Source organism: Fulmarus glacialis, unplaced genomic scaffold (assembly GCF_000690835.1).
Source record: "Fulmarus glacialis isolate BGI_N327 unplaced genomic scaffold, ASM69083v1 scaffold35715, whole genome shotgun sequence".
Taxonomy (NCBI): Eukaryota; Metazoa; Chordata; class Aves; order Procellariiformes; family Procellariidae; genus Fulmarus; species Fulmarus glacialis.
This window is the reverse complement of record NW_009214254.1, coordinates 2,380-23,810: the sequence shown is the minus strand read 5'-3', so window position 1 is coordinate 23,810 and position 21,431 is coordinate 2,380. Positions and strand designations below refer to the sequence as shown.

General features: G+C 33.8%; 1 protein-coding gene across 1 annotated transcript in view; it reads right to left on the bottom strand.

Annotated features, from left to right (window-relative positions):
* LOC104077310 (activating signal cointegrator 1 complex subunit 3) overlaps positions 1–21,110 on the bottom strand; it is a gene marked incomplete at both ends in the record, with an annotated part of 71,171 nt that extends 50,061 nt beyond the window's left edge. Inside the window, 9 exons of the mRNA XM_009578494.1 lie at positions 8,554–8,696; positions 10,690–10,810; positions 10,919–11,064; positions 11,203–11,369; positions 12,875–12,960; positions 14,348–14,568; positions 16,488–16,656; positions 17,139–17,237; positions 20,956–21,110. Of these exons, the coding sequence (XP_009576789.1) occupies positions 8,554–8,696; positions 10,690–10,810; positions 10,919–11,064; positions 11,203–11,369; positions 12,875–12,960; positions 14,348–14,568; positions 16,488–16,656; positions 17,139–17,237; positions 20,956–21,110 (1,307 nt within the window). The remainder of the gene's footprint in view (positions 1–8,553; positions 8,697–10,689; positions 10,811–10,918; positions 11,065–11,202; positions 11,370–12,874; positions 12,961–14,347; positions 14,569–16,487; positions 16,657–17,138; positions 17,238–20,955) is intronic.
* Positions 21,111–21,431: the final 321 nt, after the last annotated feature.

Here is a 21,431-nt window from a genome sequence, read left to right as displayed (position 1 = left end):
ATGTTCAGAATTGTAACCTTCTCTAAATGTTTCCTAGGTTTTATAATTCTCAGACCTTAGTGTTAATAAAATTATTCACACATCTAAACCCAAGTAACATATGTCACTACTGTTATAAAAAAAACTCCTTAAAAGGTATAAAAAAGCCAGAGAATACAATAGTCCATAGTCAGGATTTAAAAACAAACAAACAAACAAACAATATAGATTTTGTAAATCAATCAATTTTGTCAGGAAGAGCAAATTACAAAGCATTTAAAAAAGTCTATTTGTTGAAGTAGTATTGACTAACAGAACCAGAACTGATGAAAGTAACAGAGAACCCAATTTAAAAAAAAATACTGTTCAAGTTTTGGCTTGGTCCAATCAATTTGATCTGTCAATGGAAGCTCCTAAACTTTATTTTCCCTCACAACGCAGTTGCTTGAATGTTCCTGAGAGTTTCCTATATTGTAAGACATGGAAGGTTTGTTGTATAAACTGAGCTAGCATGTATAAAAGAAAAGGATGGTTACAGAGTGAAAGGGACTATAAAACACTGAAAGGAAAGGAAGCAGAAAGAAAAAAGCAATGAATTGAGAAGTGAAGAAGGGATATGACTATTTAGGAAAGGGAAACAAGAAGAGGGGTAGATAAGTAGAAGAGAGTAAAGAACTGAATGAAAGGAGGATATGTTAAAGGATAAAGTTTATCTATCTAGATACAATCAGCAAACCTTTGATTTCTCTAGTCACCATGTAGACACATGACTGCAGCGTAGACAACATGAATTATGACCCATCTTAAAGATTTTTTTCTTCTAAGACAAAAAAATAGCTCGATAAAATGAGAACCTGTATACCGTTTTCTCTACAATTATGACCATCAACATACATGACTAAATATATTTTTGAACCTATCAATGCTTTTTGTGCTATGGATTTATGAAGTGGTACTAGTACTGCACAGGCTCCTTATGCTTAGATAGATACTTTGAGAAAAAATAGTTATATGTATACATTTGACAGGGAATTAAGATGAAAAAGTAGAAAACAGCACTGGTAAATATCAGAAAAATAAATGAAAAAATTATTGCATTTACATTGTACTCAATTTCTGCATTCAAAAACTGACAAAAGATACTATATTGGTGAATTAATTTTTCTCCTCCGCATCAAGAATCATCACCTAATGATAGTTATGTCTTTAATGTAAGGGAACAAGCCAGTTCTAATGACATTTATTTTGTAATTCACATGAGCAGAATTTGGTATTGGGAAAATAATGAATCTAAACTCCCTTTTCCTCTAGAGGAGTACAGGGATCAAATTAGCTGATTTGGATGAGTCTATAGCGATTAGACTGCTCCTTCAGCACACGCAGTTTTACAGTGTTAGTTATTTTCAGTACAGAACCTGAGCTAAACCTTTTTGCCATGTAGTTGCCAGCATAAAACATCCTAAATTCACACTGCTGGGAATTTATTCAAAGATGTTCTTCTTGCTTTTACAATCAGTGGTGGTTATTTTCTTCTCCCTCTGACTTGTATTACAGCGGTGGCCTGTGGTGCTGTTAGTCATACCTGCAAAGCAGTGTAATTTACCACAGGAAAACTAAAGAACCCTTAGCAGGAGAGCTGGCGCATGTACTACTATCCTGTCATTTTAGCAGCAGGGAATCCTAGTCATTTTTAGCTGACCCCTTACTTTCACATAAATCAATGTAATAAACAAAACTATTTTACCCATAGGCACAATCCAAGGCTTAAAATTCTCATGACAATTTATTTAAAAATATAACTCTCTTATGTCAGTGTAGCGTAAGAATATTATCACTTTCTATTAAGAAATAATGGCACAATTAATAGGTTCATTAACCAGAAACAGACACAGCATCATGACTATAAAACAAATCTAACATTTCGGCATTGTTATAACTTCATTACTATTTATCTTTCTGAAAACAACTGTAATGTTAACTCATAAAAGGGTAAAGAAAATATGTTTTATCTTAAGAACAGAAAAAGTACATTAAAAATAATCTAAGGAAATATACATGACATAAAAAACCCCATACAACACTGATACAGGGATCTTAATGCAAGGAGGGATTTTCCCCTGGACTCCAAGACAGGCAGGATTGGGCCCATGTGGAAAAGGTTTTGCTATCCTTCACAGATTTTTTGATGAACAAACGAAAATACCTCCTGTGCTTTCTTAACATTAGGTTGATTAGAAATCCACCTTTTAATAAAAAACCTTTGAAAACCAATTTGGGACTCTAGTAGCATTGCAAAATATTTATTATAAAAAATAAAGTTTATTTCTACCTCTCATATTCTAATCTCTGAACAAGCTAGATTTTTCTCAAACTAGTAAGTAGTCATTTTCTTTGTTCCTGCACATATGTAAACTGTTGAACCATTTACTTTAAGCTAATACAACTTTTTTATATTTTAAATTTATTATACTTAAAAAGCTTTTGTAGAAAGATAGGATTCCATTTAAGTAGATACATTACCCTGTGCCTGAAATACATTCCAGTCAGAGTATAATTCAGCAAGTTGATGACAATGCTGGCTCCAAAAGAAAGGAGGAGACCAGATTGGACAAGAATGAGCTAACAGATTGTGCAGCCCAATTCTGTCCCTTTGAGTGTGATATATTGTTTCAAGATGCTAAAAACCCATACTTTCTCAAAGCATATCTGTTGTGCTGGTTTTCCCATTTTCACAGAATCCTCATTATTAGTACTCTGTACTCTTTTCAAAGCACGTCAGACTCAGACCATATGCCACTGAATAATGCTTATCAATTGTCTAAAATGCCCAATAGAAGAAAGATGTGCCAAACAAAAGAACCGTGAAAGTTATGAAGTCTTTTACAAAAATAATTACATATTTCACATCTGCTACAGATGTTAAGTGAAATAAAAACATCTCCTTGTTATAACTAAATGTTAATTTTTATGACACACTTTTGTGTCATAAAAACAACATCTTGTAGACGGAAGTTGAACTTCTATAATGAGTGAAACACTTAGAAATCATCCTTGGGTACCCTCCTGATCTTTAAAGGCAGAAAAAAAGTCATTTTATAAAATTATTTTTGATGAAGAGTTGACATCCTCATACTCCAGAACTCTCCCATACAAACAAGATGCCTAAAACACCTCCAATAAGATTATTTAAGAAACATTTAAAAATATGGTTTAAACACTTGAGATATATTATTAAAACATATACATTTAACACTAAAAACCTCACCTAAAAGACAGCAATATACCTATTAATGACACAGACCAGATTCTTCTATTCCTGTTTTATAGCACAGCATTACCTCAGAACAATAACATGAAGATAATAGGTTATTTGATTTAAAGGTTATTGAAGGAAAAGTAATCTTTTGTCTTTCCAACAGTTCTTGGGATGGTTTTTTTTTTCGTTTTTTTGTTTGTTTGTTTTTTTAGCAATGCAAAACAGAACTATACGGTAAAATTTAATTCACTTTCATGCATATGTCTATGCATATTTCCACATAGTGTACAAACACATATACAAATCCATAATTGGCTCACACATGTTTATACACTCACATCTCTAAAATCGCAAAATCAGTATGGGCCTGATTCATTCTTTTGGAGTCAATGAATGCCCTCCATTCAAGTGCCCTTGAATTCAGTGGAAGCTGGCTATTGTCTGGTATGGATACTATTGACTATTACAGTAGGTATGTTTGTGCTACAGGATTTTAGTTATTTCTAGAGGTTTCATAAAGAACAGTCTTAACAAGATGCAGATGGTAAAATGATGCACAAAGCAGAATGCAAAAATCATTGTGGTTAAAGTTAAAACTGTGTACATGGGTACATTTCTTCTCAGTCCCTGCACTGTAAATATAAAAAAAAAAATCCAAGTATCTGGCCAAGGAATAAATTTCTTTAAAAAAATCCAAACGCCAAATAAAAAAACACCCTGCTTGTTTGCTGGCGAGAACTGCACTCTAACTTCAAACAATAAACAATAAATACTACTTTGTACTTTTGTTTTAGGTTAAAAACAAAAAGCAGTAAAAACATTAGAGAAAAATAAATAAACTGAAAACTTGATTCTAATAAATTATGTTGTAAAAAGATTGCAACATCTGCCGCCACCACAGATGTAGATGCAATTTCTGAAAGAGAAGGACTTGTTCCTCTTTAATCAGCTCCTAATGTAGAACAGTATAACTGATCTTACCCAAGCTTACCACCACAAACTGGTGGCACTGTCTGTTTCCAAAAGGATAATCTGAGCTGTTGTCCCTTTTAACAAGATAAGTAATGGGTCACAAGCTTGAACGTGACAGTCCTGGCTGACAGCTCCAAATTAGAATTTTAGCTAGAAAGTTTATATTTAAAAATCATCTCATGATTATACAAAAAGGCAGGGTAAGCATAAGGTTTTCTTTTTTCTTTGGCACACTGGCATCAATGAACAATAAAAAGAAATAAAGAATTACTCAATTTACAGGGGCAGTCTTCTCTTTGAGATGCACTGCCTATTCACATTTCTGTCATGATGCACCCGTGCCTCGTAAGTATAACTGGGATGATCTTTACAGAGTGACGTCCACTGAAGAGTCCTTGCAACTACTGCAAATGGCAAGGAAGGCAGCTTCAGCTGCTTCTTCACTCTTTGGTGAAAAATAAACTCTGTGTTGGGACTGCAAATCCTAAGATGAATAGAGAGCTCATTTTGGAATGTGTATGGACAATACACTTTACAGAAAAAGGAAAAAACCCACCTTTAAGGCTCTAAACCCACTATTCTTTCTTCTTCAAGAGACTGCCCACTCATACTCTACTTTGGGCAAACTGTGGCAGTCCTGCTTAAATCCTGAAGAACTTCTGCATGTGCTATGCATAGCAATTGGCAAATATAGTGATGAGCTTTGAAGTATCAAATCTCAGTAAGTAGGGTATTTCAACATCATTGGAGGCTTCCTTGCTCAGACCAAACTAGACATGAGGTATTTGAGTGGACATTTCTTCATAAAAGGCATGCACATAGCCTGAAACTTAGTTGGATAGAATCTATTAAACAGATCTAACTATTGTGCAACAACATGTCCAGTAGAATTGGAAAACTTATCAGTACTAGAAACAGCAACTTTCATCAAGTACGGTTCAGTGTTATGAAGACTGACTGCTGTCTCAACTTTCTGAATACTGTAGGAACATGAGTATGAGCACGAAACTGTACATCAGACATGAAATTCAAGGAAAGCGTCCAGGAAGAATAATCTCCAAAACCGAATGGAGCTGCCTGTAATCTATATTTTCAGTAGATGGATGTAGAACAAAATTCCTTCTTGACTATAATTCAGTTGCACCTGTTAGACTACTGATTCCTGTGAGGGAAAGAACATCTTGTATGATTCCTCCATGATCCAGGCATGCTGTTGTCTACTTTGGTGGCAACAGTTGAAGGGTTGTTTCTGTATGTCATTTATGCATACAAATATGTATTCCAGAAGCTTCATACAAGTTCATGTCCTTTGAAATACAACTGATTGAAATATTGTCTGAATTTGATACTTGGAGCTGGGTGGCAGAGATGGGGATGGATTTGCCTGTTATCTGAGAGTACTTGGTGAAAAGAAGTAATCTGGAGTTTTGTGAACAGAACACTTCACATGCTGCAAATGAGAGCCTGGTTTGGCACTACCACTACAGGGAGAATTTCTACAGAGAAGATGAGGGAAGCTAAGATGATGGCATAGCTGATAAACAGTTACCAAAGATCCAGTATTGGTCTCTCTCCCCACTTCAATCCCTCCCCCACAAGACCTGAATCTCTCTGTTACTGTCATAGAAAAGCTGCCATGCAGGGTAACAGAGAAAAATCATTTTTAATGGCTGTAAGAATCTGTGTCTACCTCAGTAGCAGTTTTCCAGATGTTATTATGGATGGCATTGTTTACAGCATTTTAAGAAGCCTTATGAAGTCTACCCACTAGGAAGCTAACATAAACATAGACTAACATTCGGCCATCGTGTAGCAAAACCAATTACACCACTAAACAAAACTAACCAATGAGTTCTCAAAGGAATCTTATGTCAGCCAAAATTAATGTCATACAAATAAGGCTGAATGAAGAAAAATGCCAACGCCTGTTGTAAAGCTTGTAAACTTTGTATACACCCATTTATGAAAAATCTCTTATATCTCACCATACTTCGCAATTAACAATTACAAATACTTTGAAAATAAAGTCATTTGTCTATAAGTTCCCCTAAAGGAACACTGGTTGGCAAAAAACAAACGTGAAAAACTGACAGGCAACAAAAAATGTTGTTTAAAGGCAACAACAACTTATTTCTTCTGTCTGGTCCATTTTTATCCCATATGGAATTGAGAAACACTTGGGCAAGTGTTTAAGATAGGGAACACCTACTATAAAGTAGAGAATACCTACTACAAAGTAAGTATTCACTAATTCTACTTTTAAAACTTAAAAATGCTATAGCAATACGGAGAGAATTTTGTCTATTTCACCTAGTCCAAGCTTGACTTTAATATAACTTGAAGTTAGAATTTTAAAATAAAAAAAAATTATTATGGATAAAGAATTAAGCAGTACATACACTACGTATGTAGCACTACTATAGCTTTGTCCTTTGCTTCAATGTCAAATGAAACTTAGGCTAATCATGCTCATTTAAAACACAAAACTACAAACTGGTCGCATAATTACTTAAAGAAATGTCCACTTGAAATTGTGGGTACTTCAAACACAACTGTGTTCTGCATAATAGTGGTAAGATACAACAACTTGCGACTTAATCCTCAGTCTTTTATATTTACGTAATCAGAACTGAATAACTTGGTAGGTATCTTATGCTCCAAACATTCAGCTTATTAATTCAAATACAAATCATATGCAAATGTTATTAAACTAATAAATGCAAAGTCTGCTTGTCCTCGTTGGCTCCTCTTTCAAAATCTTCAGAGGTATATTCTGAAACATATAAAATTCAAAGACTCCTAACAGAAAACCCTTTTCCAGCAAGTGAAGAAGCTTCAGTTACAGTTCTTTTCAGGATAGTAGTAGCTCACAGGACATTAGGAAGCTATTCATATTAATGCAAGTTATTTAGGGCAAGCTGCATGTTGCATATTCTAATTGTAGGTGAGATTGCTACAGTAAACTAGCACAAGGTACTAGATTACCCTACTATGCACTAATAATTTTGATATGAAATGTTTCTGTTACGCTCAAGAAAACATTAAATAGGGGTTATACGGTTAGAAAAGCAGCATCAAATTGGGACATCTTTTAGTACTAGTAGTTTATCAGCCAAGACATCCATTTTCTCTTTTAAAATCCATCCAAAAGAGGAAGGATACAGATGTTATACTTTATCTCAGAAAAATCACACTTATTTTTTTGCAAAGAGCAAACAAAATCGAATAATGTCATCTAGAAACCTATACTTTTTGGCATATAATTTCTGGTATACAATTGTATAACTATTCATACAACTGTTGATATATAAATATTCATACAATATTCAGTTTGGGCCTTGTATTTATCAGTCATGCATTTTGCTGTGTTTTGGCCCTATATTATCACAGAAATTCCTATGCAGAAGGTCTGCAACCATTAGAGAACGCTAACTTCCAAAATCTAGGAAATCTGAATATCAACCAAAGAATTGTTTAGAAGCAATGATATACTATAAACCACTGAATGGTTGTTTATTATTTGACCATCATTCATGTTTTGCAGTAAATGAAAGAAGGATTTTTTTAGAAACAATACAAGAAAATGTAATTGAAGATTGTACTGCTTGAAAAAGAACAAAAAATTAAACCTTTACTCCAGCATTGCTTAAAATCTGAGTATTTGACTTTGTAATCTTAATGTTCTTGTAATAGAGATATTGGCAGAAGCGATCTTTTTTTTTTTTATATAACATTGATTTATTTCATTGATACACAAGACTGAACCATTCCTAAATTGTTGGTTCTGCAGTATATTTGTCTATATGTATGTATGAATATAGATGGATAGACACATGTATATACATATGTACATATATACACACAAATATATATACATATACAAACCCCTCTACACATAGAGTTATCTTATGAGAAGGATGATTTTGCTCCTAAAACACTGGAAGAGATTTGGTTTAAATTCCAACTCAATGTCTATATGTCACAGATTTCCAGCTGTAAACTTTGGAGAACACTAGTCTTTTTTCTTTTATTCTTTGTCTTATCTTTGTATCAAAGACTTGTATCATGTGATATATGTTGTCTGGGACAATGAAGCTAGCATTAATAATAGATATGCAGGAAAACCAAAGATAAAAGAGTTTGCGTTCCAAAGTTCAGCTCTTGCAAAAATGCTTATATAGTCTCAATATTGGCACTAGTTTTAATACATATTGAAATTTAGCATATGCATAGCTGTTTCAAGATCTACCCTCAAATGACTCCTTTGTTTTAGATGTATTTTCTTTTCAAACAAACATCAATAAAATAGAAGCAAAGCACAAATAAAGCAGCTAAAATGATTCTACCTCTCTTTCATCCATCTTAAGCCATTGTTTGGGATCATCCTCGGTGGCTAGGAAAGCTATCAGATCTAAGGCAGTAAGTCTTGTCTGACGTCTGGATGACACAAAAATAAGAACAGGCTTGGCTGGAGAATGACTCCGAATTGCTGTTGAGGAAAACAGAACTTGAGAATTAGGCCCTTTAATGACAAAAATCAGAGTTTCTCTTTGCAATACCTAGACAGCTGATATGCCTTTCTGCAGACGATAGACAGGTATGTCTCTATTCTGCCAGATAGTTACAACTGAGGTGAGCATATATCACCTCTGAATCAAAGATCATATAACTATGTTTAGCTGAATCGGAGTTAATTTGCCCTGCTACTTCCGTAATCATTGTAAGCTAAAGACTTAAGAGAAGCAGTTAGGAAAAAAAACCCCACCAAAACACCACAAAACCTGGACAAGCTTTCTAGACTTCAAAGCTTGTGAATTTCTCTATCTCAGCCTAATAACTATGTTATGTTTTTCTACCCTGTTGGGATATGTTATCTCAGGCTAAGCACCATCAAGGTCCAAAACTTGCTTTCTGCCTGACCCAGAGCTCAGACTGCATAAACTCATATCTGCCTGCAAAGGATCACTTCAATCATTTCAAAACCAGAAAAGGTAAAAAAGGTAGAAAGTGACTTTCTAACAGCTGCTGTGAAAGATGGGCATTATGGTACAAAAGAACTTTGTTTCAGTTGTTTACTAATTACTCTGATATATTTAAACCAATTATGTTTTAGGACTTTTTAAAAAAGCATTTTTTTGCTCAGCCCATGTTTGAAAAATTTCATGTTGCAGCAAAATTTTTATGGTCTCAGAATAAGTATTGCCGTGGAAATGCTGAAATAACCTTGACTATATCATGTCAAACAAGTGGGGAAAAAGCCCTCAATAAATCATACGTCTACAGATTTCTAACATCAACAAGCACTTGAGGTATAAACAGGTATATGCCGAATTTCAAATACTCTCTAAATCTCTTATAAATCCATTTGTTTGTTTTCTCATGTAATTCTCATTCTAGCAATTAAATTTATGCATTGTTAATTTCTGAAAACTATTTCATACTATCCACCATCACATATTGTTCCCCAGTTCATGAATACTACCGAGCATGTGCTCCTGCATACACACACACTATAGTTGTGAAATTATTGAAATAGGATAATTCATGTGTATTTATATCTTACAACTATATATGCCTATATATCTATATATTTTAAAAGCCCAGCATCTAATGGATTTTTGTTGCTTCAGGAACAGGTGTGGCAGAACAGCCCAAGACAGATTTATTGTTCATTAGTGTTTTTGTACAATGCTCTTGTGGAGGTGTAAATAATCTGAGCTGTCAAGATTGGTCTCTAGTCCACAATCAATACTTTGCTTCTGTCATAAGGCTAATTAAAGCAGCTAAAAAGTCACCTCACAAATGTCACCTCACAATCAACAGCAGTTCACATTACAAAATTTATTTTGGAGGTTATTTTTAATTGATATAATAAATATTCCTTATGTAACCAAAACAAAACATGTTCAAATAAAATACGAGAGTTTTTCTTAAATCTATCCTGCTTGCCAGCTTTGTTAAGAATAAAAAATTGAAAACAGAAGCATATCTGGATGCACTACAAATTTTGAATTTTATGGTTATTGCTTTGAAACTAGAATTATAGGAGGTTAGTCTGACTTGCAACTTCTGTTCACAATTTTTTTAATGCTTACATACAGTGGTCCATATGAAAATACCTCAACAGATTAATAATATGAATGGTTTTATTACTTTCTAAATTTCAAATATTTTTACACAAATGTTTCTTTATGGTGTCAAACACTAAGAGAAAACACATTTTATTTCCCCTTCATTAGCACTAATTTTATTCTTCTGTTCTAAATACATTACATTCCTCTGTTATATATCGCATTTGCAGCACACTTCATGTTTCAGACAAATAGCTTTGGGCCATTAGCAGAGCAGATTCCCCCTATACATGCCAAGATTACATACAGTAACACGTGTTGTAAATGTGCTGCAAATGAACTGTGTAAAGTGCTCAAAGTCTTTTTTTCTTTTACAGAAAGAAGGAAAAGGTCTAGGAGCTTATTGCTTACCCTGAAATGCAGGTTTGTTCATGCTAGCCATGCGAGGACAGTAATGCTGGCCAGGGAAGCCCTGAATGTGCACCTCCAGAGGAACTGGGCGTACTGATGGTCGGAAGTTGAACAGACCCATCTACAAGAAAACATTTTTTTCAAGTTTAACCTTGAATTATCTTATAAATTGCTATTTTGTTTTTCTGCAGCACAAATACATATCCATCTTCTGAAACATTTTTCATACCTGGTTAATATTTAGCCAGTCAGCAAGGTCTCTGGCATTTGCTAAAGCAGTGGATAAACCAACTACTCTTACAGGCTTCTCTGTGTGAGATGAGATGAAGTTTGTTCGAGACACAATGACTTCCAATACTGGGCCTCTCTCATCCCCTAGTAAATGAAAAGTCCATTGAAAAACAGAGAAAAAGAAAAGGTTCAGATGTCAAAAAGTATATTCACGTCATAAGTACCAGCACACTTCTTCAAATTTAGCAACGATTCTGATTAAAAACAACAAAACATGCTCACCTAGCAGATGGATCTCATCTATGATAAGAATGGAAACTTTCTGAACATAGCTTCTGTTCTGCCAGCTTCTGCTGACACCATCCCATTTCTCTGGGGTAGTGACAATCAGGTCAGCCTGGGCAATAGCTCTCATATCAGGAGTCACGTCTCCTGTCAACTCTACAACCCTGTAATCGAGAAAGACGGTGGCTTGGCTTTACAAAGCTTTAGAACATCTCAACGTTCAAATATTAACTCCTAAACATTAACTCTTAAAAGACAGAAGAAACAAAATGAAGCAAAGTAATTTTGTTTCTGGTTAAATACTTCTAACAGGATTTTCAAAATTGTTTTAAGTAAATAAACCTGTCTCTCTGTTTTCCTAGCAAATACCATATAAATACCAAATACCATCCCTTAGCAAAACCATATAAAGAGGGTGAATATGAGTCCCAAACCATCTATGGTTAATTTTTCAAAATGAAGATAATATAAGAATATTAGTAGGATATAATGTGAATCATAACATCCTGTCATAGCCAGGATGAAAGCTTTCTAGAAAGCTACCAAGTTGCTGTCTGCTGTTCTGCATAGATCTCTGGTTTGAATAACGATTGCAGTGTATCTGCATTTGCTGGTGAAGTTCCATTAAGATTGGAGCAGAAATTATCCTGAGGTCATTTTTTGGGAAGATTAGCAATTCCAGTTGTTTGCCTTACTATCCTTTCAAGTTCTATGAACAGCATTTGAGATGATCCATCATTTTAGGCTGAATATAATGGATTTTTGACATTTCCATGACACATTCTACATCCAGTTGAACATCTAATAAAAATTCTTCAAAGTAATGTACATCTTCTGTTCAAAATTTCAGTCACAAGTAATAGAGTAAGTTTCAAAAAGGAAATAATACCTGAAAATATTTTAAAATTATGAGGCAAATAATTTATCCTCATAGGCCATTAAAATAGCAAAAAAAAAAAAAATTGCCAATTAATAAGTCACTGCTATGATAATAGCAGGAATCTCACTGGTAATTTCATGTACATAGAGTAGCACCTCTTTCTATTAAAACCTGTGGGGTACTTTGAGTTTTAACTTACAAAAAAGCTATATATAGGAAACGAAAAGGCCCTAAATAATGCATCCTATTGATATAATTTTTAACTCAAGAAAGTATAATTTTGGAAAGCATCTACATGACTGATATACCTTATATGTCATAAAGTAATGGCTGAACTCCAACACCTGAGAAGATCAGCAAGAAATTAAAGTTCCCAAGAAATAAAATTATATCCAATTTATATATGAAGGACAATATATGAATACCAGTATACAGTTCATGCAACTCCTATGAGTTCCTTATAGCTGAGGTTTCTAAAGAAAGCTTATTTTGGATTGCAATTTCAACTTCCAAGGATACTGCAGAGAGAAATCTGAGCTTCATATTTGTTATACTGGCAAGTAATGAGAATAAAAATAGCTGGGTATCAAAGTATGCCCCTTTTTTAGTTTTGATTTTGCTATCACTACAATGACTATTGATAGCATTTTTTAAGTACTAGAAATTTGAAGGATAGTATACAATCAAAACCTATTTTGAAATACTCAAAAGTATTCTGTAGATTTTATTGATACTTGATGGGCTGTTCTTTTGCTTCTTATTTCTCTGATTAGGTAAGGAGAAACATACTTTTTACCAAGTTTTTCTTCAATCCTAACTTTCCAGTCCTCAATTCTTTCACGAACGAGTGCTTTTAAGGGCGCAATATACACTGCCTGCAAAAGAAAAGTCACAAAACCAGATGTTAAACAAGAAACCTTTATTAAAGTGTACCTACAAGGGAAAAAATTATTTAATACTTGTGAGATTTGAACATACTCATTATCTACAAAACGATTAAGGCCTGAGTTCCTCAAATGACCTACAACAGGATTATATTTAAAACAGACAACACTTGAAAATACTGCTTTGTTTCCTGAGCCATTAACAAGCAAATAAATTAAGAAAGAGTAAGAATAATTTCTTTAAATGGAAGTATTTATCATAGCATTTAATATCAAAACCCGCTTATATAAATAATGCCATTTTTTGCCAAGACTATAAAATCTGCAAGCTAACATTCTAGAACAGAAATAATCAGAATTTCCAGGAAGCAATATCTTACCTGATTTCTAGTTATGTCATTAAATCATTAAAACATTGCCAATTAAATTAAAAAGCTGATTACTTTAAGCAAAATGTTGCAATATTTTCCTCAAAGAAGCCTGCTGTGCAGGGAAGCATACTCTGACATGTAGAAACAATATTTATTTACAGATTTATGGATAAATATTCTGAAGCTGTTGAACATGAAGAAACTGCTACATGAAGAATTCACATATATTCTTTAAAATGTATACCCAGGTTCTCAGCTTTATTAAAACCTAAAAGATATATTCCTTTGAGAATTGCCTACTTTGTAAGTCTAACAGATAAGCTGAAAATGTATGTGTGTCTTGTTTACCTCACTTGGACTAACAAATTACATGAAGATATTGAAATTTTAAACATGAATAAGGGATTTATGTACAAGATTTCTGTTAATTTCAAACGTTATTCTTTGGTTAAATCTCACAGTCAGACACAAATATCTTTTCAAAAGACTTTAAAGCTAAAATGTGGTTAACTAAGACAAGATGGCTAATCAAGATACAGATATATATTCACTTTGCAAACAAAATCCCAAAAGAGAAGTTGTTCAGCTTTTATACAATTTAAGAAATAAAACACGGGCAAGTTGGAACAGAAAATTGGCTTGTAGCAATTAATTGCAACTTATTTGTTTAAATAAGAGAGACACTGGGCTAGTTGTATTTACATGGAGAGGAACTAATGGCTATAAAACAGTTCTACTGCTAGTAGGAGATTAAATCAGGAAATGCAGGTAAGTACATAAAAGGAAATCCAGCATGCCTGTATGTCATGTTTTTAGATTTAACTCTAGATGTACACTGATCTAAAGTTGAAATAAAAGCATAATGTACATAATTCAGTACCATTTTATATCCAGATAGGTATAAACTGGAGAAAGCAAAATTCAGTTTGCCATAGTCTTTTTCTAGGCTTTTGTATCGCTGAAAACATGCCTACACAAAATGATTCTAGTAAACCTATTTTACAAACCTTTGATGTAGGATACTTGTTAAAAACTCTAAAGATGGCTAATTCAGCTGCTACAGTTTTTCCAGAACCTGTAGGCGCTCCAAGAAGAACATTACAGTCTGTGTGATAAAGTGTATGAAATATCTGGGTCTGGATAGGGTTGAAGTGTGTGAATTTGTACAGGACTTCATATTCCCGATGTCCCAAGGCTGTGATAGGCAAAGGCTGAAGATCTAGAAGCTCTAAAAAACAAAATAATCATAAGTGCATGACAAGAGATGCCATGACATAATATAGTTTATAATGAAGATAAAGATATTAACCAATACTTCAGTGGAAAACAACTTACACTGGAAATTGTTTTACTTAATATCTCATATGACACAGAGTCCACATTTGGGTCATTGTTAACTTCGATGAGGAATAATAAGAAGTTGATTTTATAGCTTCGAAGTATTTCAGCAAGTACTGTTGTTAGTATTCTGATAGCTGTGAACCAGCCATTTGCATAAATCAATCTTTTTCCTAAAGCTGTTTTGTTTTTACCCAGTTGTATTAAGTTCTAAACTCACTGTATTAGATTATATGTATGTCCAGCTTTTTATCATAATAGAATGTGGAGTCGGAGGACAGCATAGTCTGTGTATTTCAGATTCAAGAAAAAAAATCTATTTAAGAAGGAAGGATTCTTTGGAGTTTCTAAGTTGATGGAGTAATACAAATCAGATGAGTACAACTAAATTTTGCATCTAATCCTCTAAACATGTAATTAAAGACATAATCTTAATAAATAAACAAACAGCCTTTCAATATATGATTCTCAATATATCTTGAGGGCATCTGCTATTCAAACAATTAGAGATTGTGGAATTTGGAAGATGATATATATAACCAGATTGGATTTGGAATCCTACCAAATTAAGGAGACTGCAGTGATTCTGCTATGCAGATGCTTGCTTTGAAGTTTGATTTTTTTTTTTTTTTGTGGCTGGAGGTCTCATTGTCTTTTCACAGGGTGCTTCACATTAAGGTATGATATGGGAGTCATAAAATCTACTGAGGCAATGATGCCTAATATTCTTCACATGCTTTTCACTGATACCTTATGGCTGTTTTATCATTCCCACTGAAACTGTGATTTCTTGGGCTCTGTTGAGGAGAAAGAAGGTTTTTTGCCTAGTAGGGCCTCTACGTACTTCATTGTTGAGTGGGAACCAGATGGGAATTGAAATCAATTACCATAAATCCTAGAGGCTCCACAACTGGTGATGTGTAAATATCTTTCTGTTTCTTCTGAATAGTAGTCAGTGATCAGTCAATTAGATAAAAAGGTTACACATGCTTTTCCAGACAGCGTAGGTACAGTATAACAATAGCTAAACACTTCACAAACACATGTGAATTTATGCATGCCAAAGGACAACACTGTATGAGAACTGAGTATTTCTGAAGGCACTCACTTCACAGACTGCTAGATGAGCCAAATGTAATTACAGTGGAAAGGTTTTACAATGACATCAGGCACAATGAATGTATAAAGCAATTTATGTATCCAGAAAAAAAGAAACAAAACACAAACATATGCTTCTGTGCCAAGTGTTAAAAAAGGAGGGGGAGGGGAAGGCCATGACTTGATCAGCAATGCTGAGTTGAGATGCGATGTTTGGTACTGTAACAGTACTTGCTATGATGAATTTATTTTAGTAAAAATAGTAAAATGTTTCGTATTTTCAAAATTTTAACCATTTGTTTTTTCTTCGAATGCCTTCTATAATACAACCATCCACTCTAAGATTATTTTTAACCAGTCCAGAAGAAATGTAACGCTTACAAGCACTAAGATAAGACATACTGTAACATAGAGATTTGCTTAATTTTATATGACAGTTTCAATTTTCCTATGGTTTATAGAGAACCTGGAGTAACTAAAAGGCTGGTATCATGTTGAGATGAAATGAGCTGCTTTTTGTTCAGGAATTTAAAATTTTAGAGAGCTTTAAAGTTAGTGAAGAAATGGTCTCAATAATACAAATATATCACAAAGTGAAATTCCACATACTTTTCGACGATGAAGCAGAAGTTAAGAGATTTATTGCACTATCGTAAGGAAAACCAATATAAGCAAGATGAATTAAAACAAAATGATCAAATTTGAAGTTACCTGTGTGGGGTGGATGTCTCTCTGGAAGAATCAAATGTTGAAAATTTATGATACATACAGCCTCTGCTCCTAACCATCTATCGGACACAGCTCGAATGTAATATTGAGAAGGAAGAGGTTCAAAAATTGGGATTGTGAACACCAGCAGTTGAGGTTCTTTAGTAATGACCTAATGCAAACATGTAGAGAATAATTACTGAACAGACAAATCAGTAACTTGAAAAATCATAGTTTGCCTCACTTCCATAAGCATTATCAACACAAAGCAATAAAGTATGTGTGCAACTCCACGTGCAAAATGTTCACATCTTTATAAAATATTTCACCACTGGGAATGGATTTTGTTTCCATGGACTTCAAAAGATAAAAATAAGGCTGGCTTTTCATCTTTTTCTTTAACAGACAAAACCACTACAGTCTTTCTTTTTTCACCTGGAAATAACTGTCGCACCAAAGGAGGAGGAGAAAAAGGGACATCTGAGATTAGAAAACATCTTTGTGGAAGTCCAAGCTTATCACGCACATCTGAAACTGAAAGCTGTGCTACTGATTTGAAAATCTGCTTAGGTCAAAATACTGTTTGACCTTACAAATCTGCATCTCGCTAACTTTATTTTGTCTTGCTATGAAATTCTGAATAAAATCCATTACCTGTTTTTTTTGAATGATGAAGTACTCTGAATGATAAATGTGATCATTAGTAGGGTCTTCTACCCAAATCCACCAGGGCTCTCCAACAGTGCCATGTACCTTTAAGAGAGAAAAGATAGCTTTGTTATAGTTGTAATGAAATTCTCTAGATTTGCTGGGTATATCGGATATATTTCTAAATGATGTAGGCTTACAAAGGAATACAGAAATATAGAAATCAGAGGTAAGAGCAATATAACATTTCTAATTAGATCAGTCTGCTGGAAGATTATGTTTCAATAAGAATTTGCTGAAGGTATGTATAATATAAATTGACATGATATAAACGCAACTGAAGTTAGTGCCTCAGCTGTTTATAAATAGACTGAACTCCCAGGGTTTCCTCTAGGCTCCTAAAAAAGGAATCCTTCTGCTTTTTCCTCCTTGTACTTCTGTCTTTGGATTCTGTGTAGAGGATTGTCTTTTGCTATCCACTGCTCATTTTTCAGCCAAAAACATTCTCTCATGAAAAACTGGACACTGAATTGTGACATTCCTCTCTCTTCCTCTCTCTCTTCCTACCTCTTCTAAAAGGATACAGTAAGTGGATTCAGAAGGCTGTAGATCTAGTCATTGCTACAGGTGAAGTGAGAAGAACAGAGAGCTGTCTCTCGATGATTCCCATGCCATTTGGCAACACTTTATTCCATCCTAGGTTTTTGTTTGCTTTGTTGTGTACCTTATTTTGCAATGCCAGCCACAAATCATAGCTAGGTGGGATGCTCAGTTAAGAATTTTTGTTTCTTTGTCAGAATAAATGACTTGTACCAATGTGCAAGCATTTTACTTAAATATCTGAATATTCTAGAATAAGAATTCTAGAATAAGAAAAATGCATAGTAAGGGAGTATGGAAGACATACTATTAAATGAACATAGATTTCTGATGTTTTTGATGAGGACTGTGATAAGGTACAAAACCAGAAGATGAAAAAAAAGTTGGAATTATTCCTAAACTTTAGTTAAAAAGAAGAAACACAAAGCGCATAGTTGCTTCTAATGGCAATTTTAACGCTACAGGAACCTGGTATTGATTCACACATTATTTTCAGCATAATTCATTATTGTGTACTTGTTGGAAAACAGTCTGTGCTGGCTTTTGAAGACAAAAATATGTACTAAGAATAGAACTAAGGTTCTTTTTTAACACGGTTGCAAAATAGATAAATAGACAGTAAAGACACTGTCATTCATTTTCATTACATTTGAATTTCACTAGCAGCTTCACCGGCAACCAAAGCAGTGAAACTGAAAGGACACAGGTCATTGCAGGTGACATTTTGAAAAATTACAGTGAGACTATTACTTTGTCAGGGTTTAGGAGAATTTAAGAAAGAAGAATTAAGAAACGCAATAAAGTTCAAAGCTCAGAAATTTTATTATCAACTGTAACAGCATCTTAGTTTTGGAGAGTCCCGTGACAAAGCGGCATGGGGAAAGAAGGGCAATGTGGGAACAGGCAATGCAACATGCTCTCCAGTAACGATTCTCAAGAACTCTGGGGACCTCTTAAGAAATGACACATACCTGTATTTTGGGCAACTGTGCCCTAAAACTGCATGTCTGATATATGACTCAGCTAATTAATACTAGTTGCATTATTCTGTATTTCTGCTGGACTCCTCCTGGCTGCAGTAAAGCTTACTTGCTCTGTCTGGGTATGTTTATTGCTTCTAACAATATAACAAGAATTTTCCACTGGGATATGGCTCACACGCTTTTACTGAACTTAAGGGCTCCCAGCACTGAAAACTGCAGCTATTAAAGATCAAGATGATGTCATATCTCACGACTACCGAAACATGTCTTCTTTCTCTTGTAAAGGCAAGTGCAAAATTTGTGATGAGATTGTTCTAGAATTAATTGCCCAGGTAAAGGAACAGTCTTAAAACCATGAAATATTAGCCAAGCGAGGTATTTCAGTTAAGTATGGTATTTAAATTTTTAATATTCTGATTTTATTTGACTACTCCCATTCCTTGAACGGAATTTTCTGGCAGCTAGTTTTCGTACCAATTACAGTTAGACCTATAAGTTTCTATAGTGTTGTTCTGAATAACTTGCTAAAATACTGTGTGATGATGGAGAAGCAGTTTTGGAGTGTCAATGGTTGAATTTAAATGACAGTTATTCATTTTCAGAGAATATTAAAATTTAACATTTTTTTTTGTTTATTTACTGTGATAGAAATTTCATTTACCTGAAGAAACAAGAAAATCAACAGCTACCTTACAAAAATTAAAAAAAAAAGACAAAAAAAGTTTTCCAAGTTTTGATAAGTACCAATACACAAATTCACAAAAAAGAGCTCCGTAAGTTAAATTGATAAAACGATCATAATGTTTCCAAAGCAACCATTAGGATGTGTCAAGGGGTCATAGCAGAAAATAGATTTTTGCTGAAGTTTTGCTATAACTTTAGAAGTTCAGAATCAAAATAAGAGAGTATAATTCGGTGTGGACCCCTTTTCAATTTGTAGAAATATAGAAGAACCTAGATTTTGTAGAAAAAAATAAAAATGGATTGAGAAATTACTTTGTATTAAGATACAGTTTAATATGAAGAACAGTCGTGGGATTTTTTGACTTTAATAGATTACAGGTAAAGTGGATGAAAGATTGAACAATAAAAACTTGTTTCAATCCTAAAAAGTAATGCTTGTTTGCCTTCTGAAGTATTGCACATAAATAAGGCAGCAAAAAATAATTCACGTTATAATTCATGTTAGGAATCCATTCAAGTATTTCTGTAATAAATCCAGGTAGCAAACAAAATCTAACTTGCTATATTTTGATCATTAATCTCCCATTCATAAGATAACTTGGTGAAACTTCCAAAAGAAAAGAAAAAGCCTTTAGGCAGGGAAAATAAATTCTAAAATAATCTAAATGTTTGTGGAATAAAACTCTAATTTACTTGCGATTAAGGTAAATTTGTAATCTAAGGGATTTTAAAATTATTTTTTAAATAAAAGAACAGATACATAATATTCACCTTTCAGAATAATTTATCTTAAGCGTAAATCTCCTAAGCGTAAAAAAAACGAAAAATAGGCTTGCCCATTGAGGTATCTTTGCCTTGTTTCTGTAGAAAGTTTCAATATAACTTTCAATATAACCTGCAACAATATAATGCCCCCATGTGGACATTTGTATTTAATTTAGATTTATCTTAAATCTATTTCTAATAAACAGATTCTGAATCAAAGGGTGTAGATAAATCTAAATGTGCAACTAGTACAACTCCTTTCATATAAATTTGCACCACAAAATATAGATGAATATAATTCCAAACATATCTCAGTTTTTCTGTTCATATAAGTCCCAACAGAAAAAAAGGCACTGATGTTGTGAATGTACACTTGTAAAGCCATAAAGAGCAGCAGAACTTGGCACACGTGAACTGTATTTCAATGATTTTCGGCATTTGACATTCATTCATAGTTCAGAGAACTATCCGTGCCTCCCTTTTTCTTGCTTCTCCTTTTTGGGTACATAACTCAAATCTGTGTGTGACTACTATTAATATTCAGTATAAGCACTTGCTTCAACATGTTATAAACAGCACAATCCTATAACAACAGAAATAAAAAGATGATCTTTGTGTGCCGCCTTCTACAAAAGTCTTAAAGGTCATTCCATTCCTATTATCAAATTTGCTTTTTAGCTAAAATAAATATTTTTTTTCTTATCCAAACAGCTATGGACTCCCTGTGATCATCTCCTTTACAGAAGATAAATTAATGTTTCCCGTCTTTCCTCCACCTCCTTTTTTTTTACCTGATCATTCCACGTGAAGTCAGGAGCGATGTTCAGCCGAACTCGGAGCACTGTGCGGGTAATTGGCTGAATTGTTGCTTCCATTATGATGGAGGGGATTTGATGGACACACTGTTTTACCTTTAACCCAATCTTCACATGATGCAGCATATGACCTGCCAAGAAAACATTAGGTATAACAAATTTGCATTTCCAGGAAAAATAATATAACTCCAACTTTCAAATAGGCTTTTAGAAAGGAGTATTATTGCTTGCTTGTTTTGCTCTTAGGTGCATAAATGTCTGACTCTCCTGACCTGGCATGTCTGAATATTTTGTAACACTTAACTTGAATTAGCAATTTAGAGCCTAGAAAAATCAGTATTAACCCCCCTGTTGGCTATAACTAAGGGGTTAAAATAACTATTAAGAATTCACACTGAAAACATATTATGTCAAGCTACTTCCCTTCCCTTTACTGACTTTTTGACCAGGCT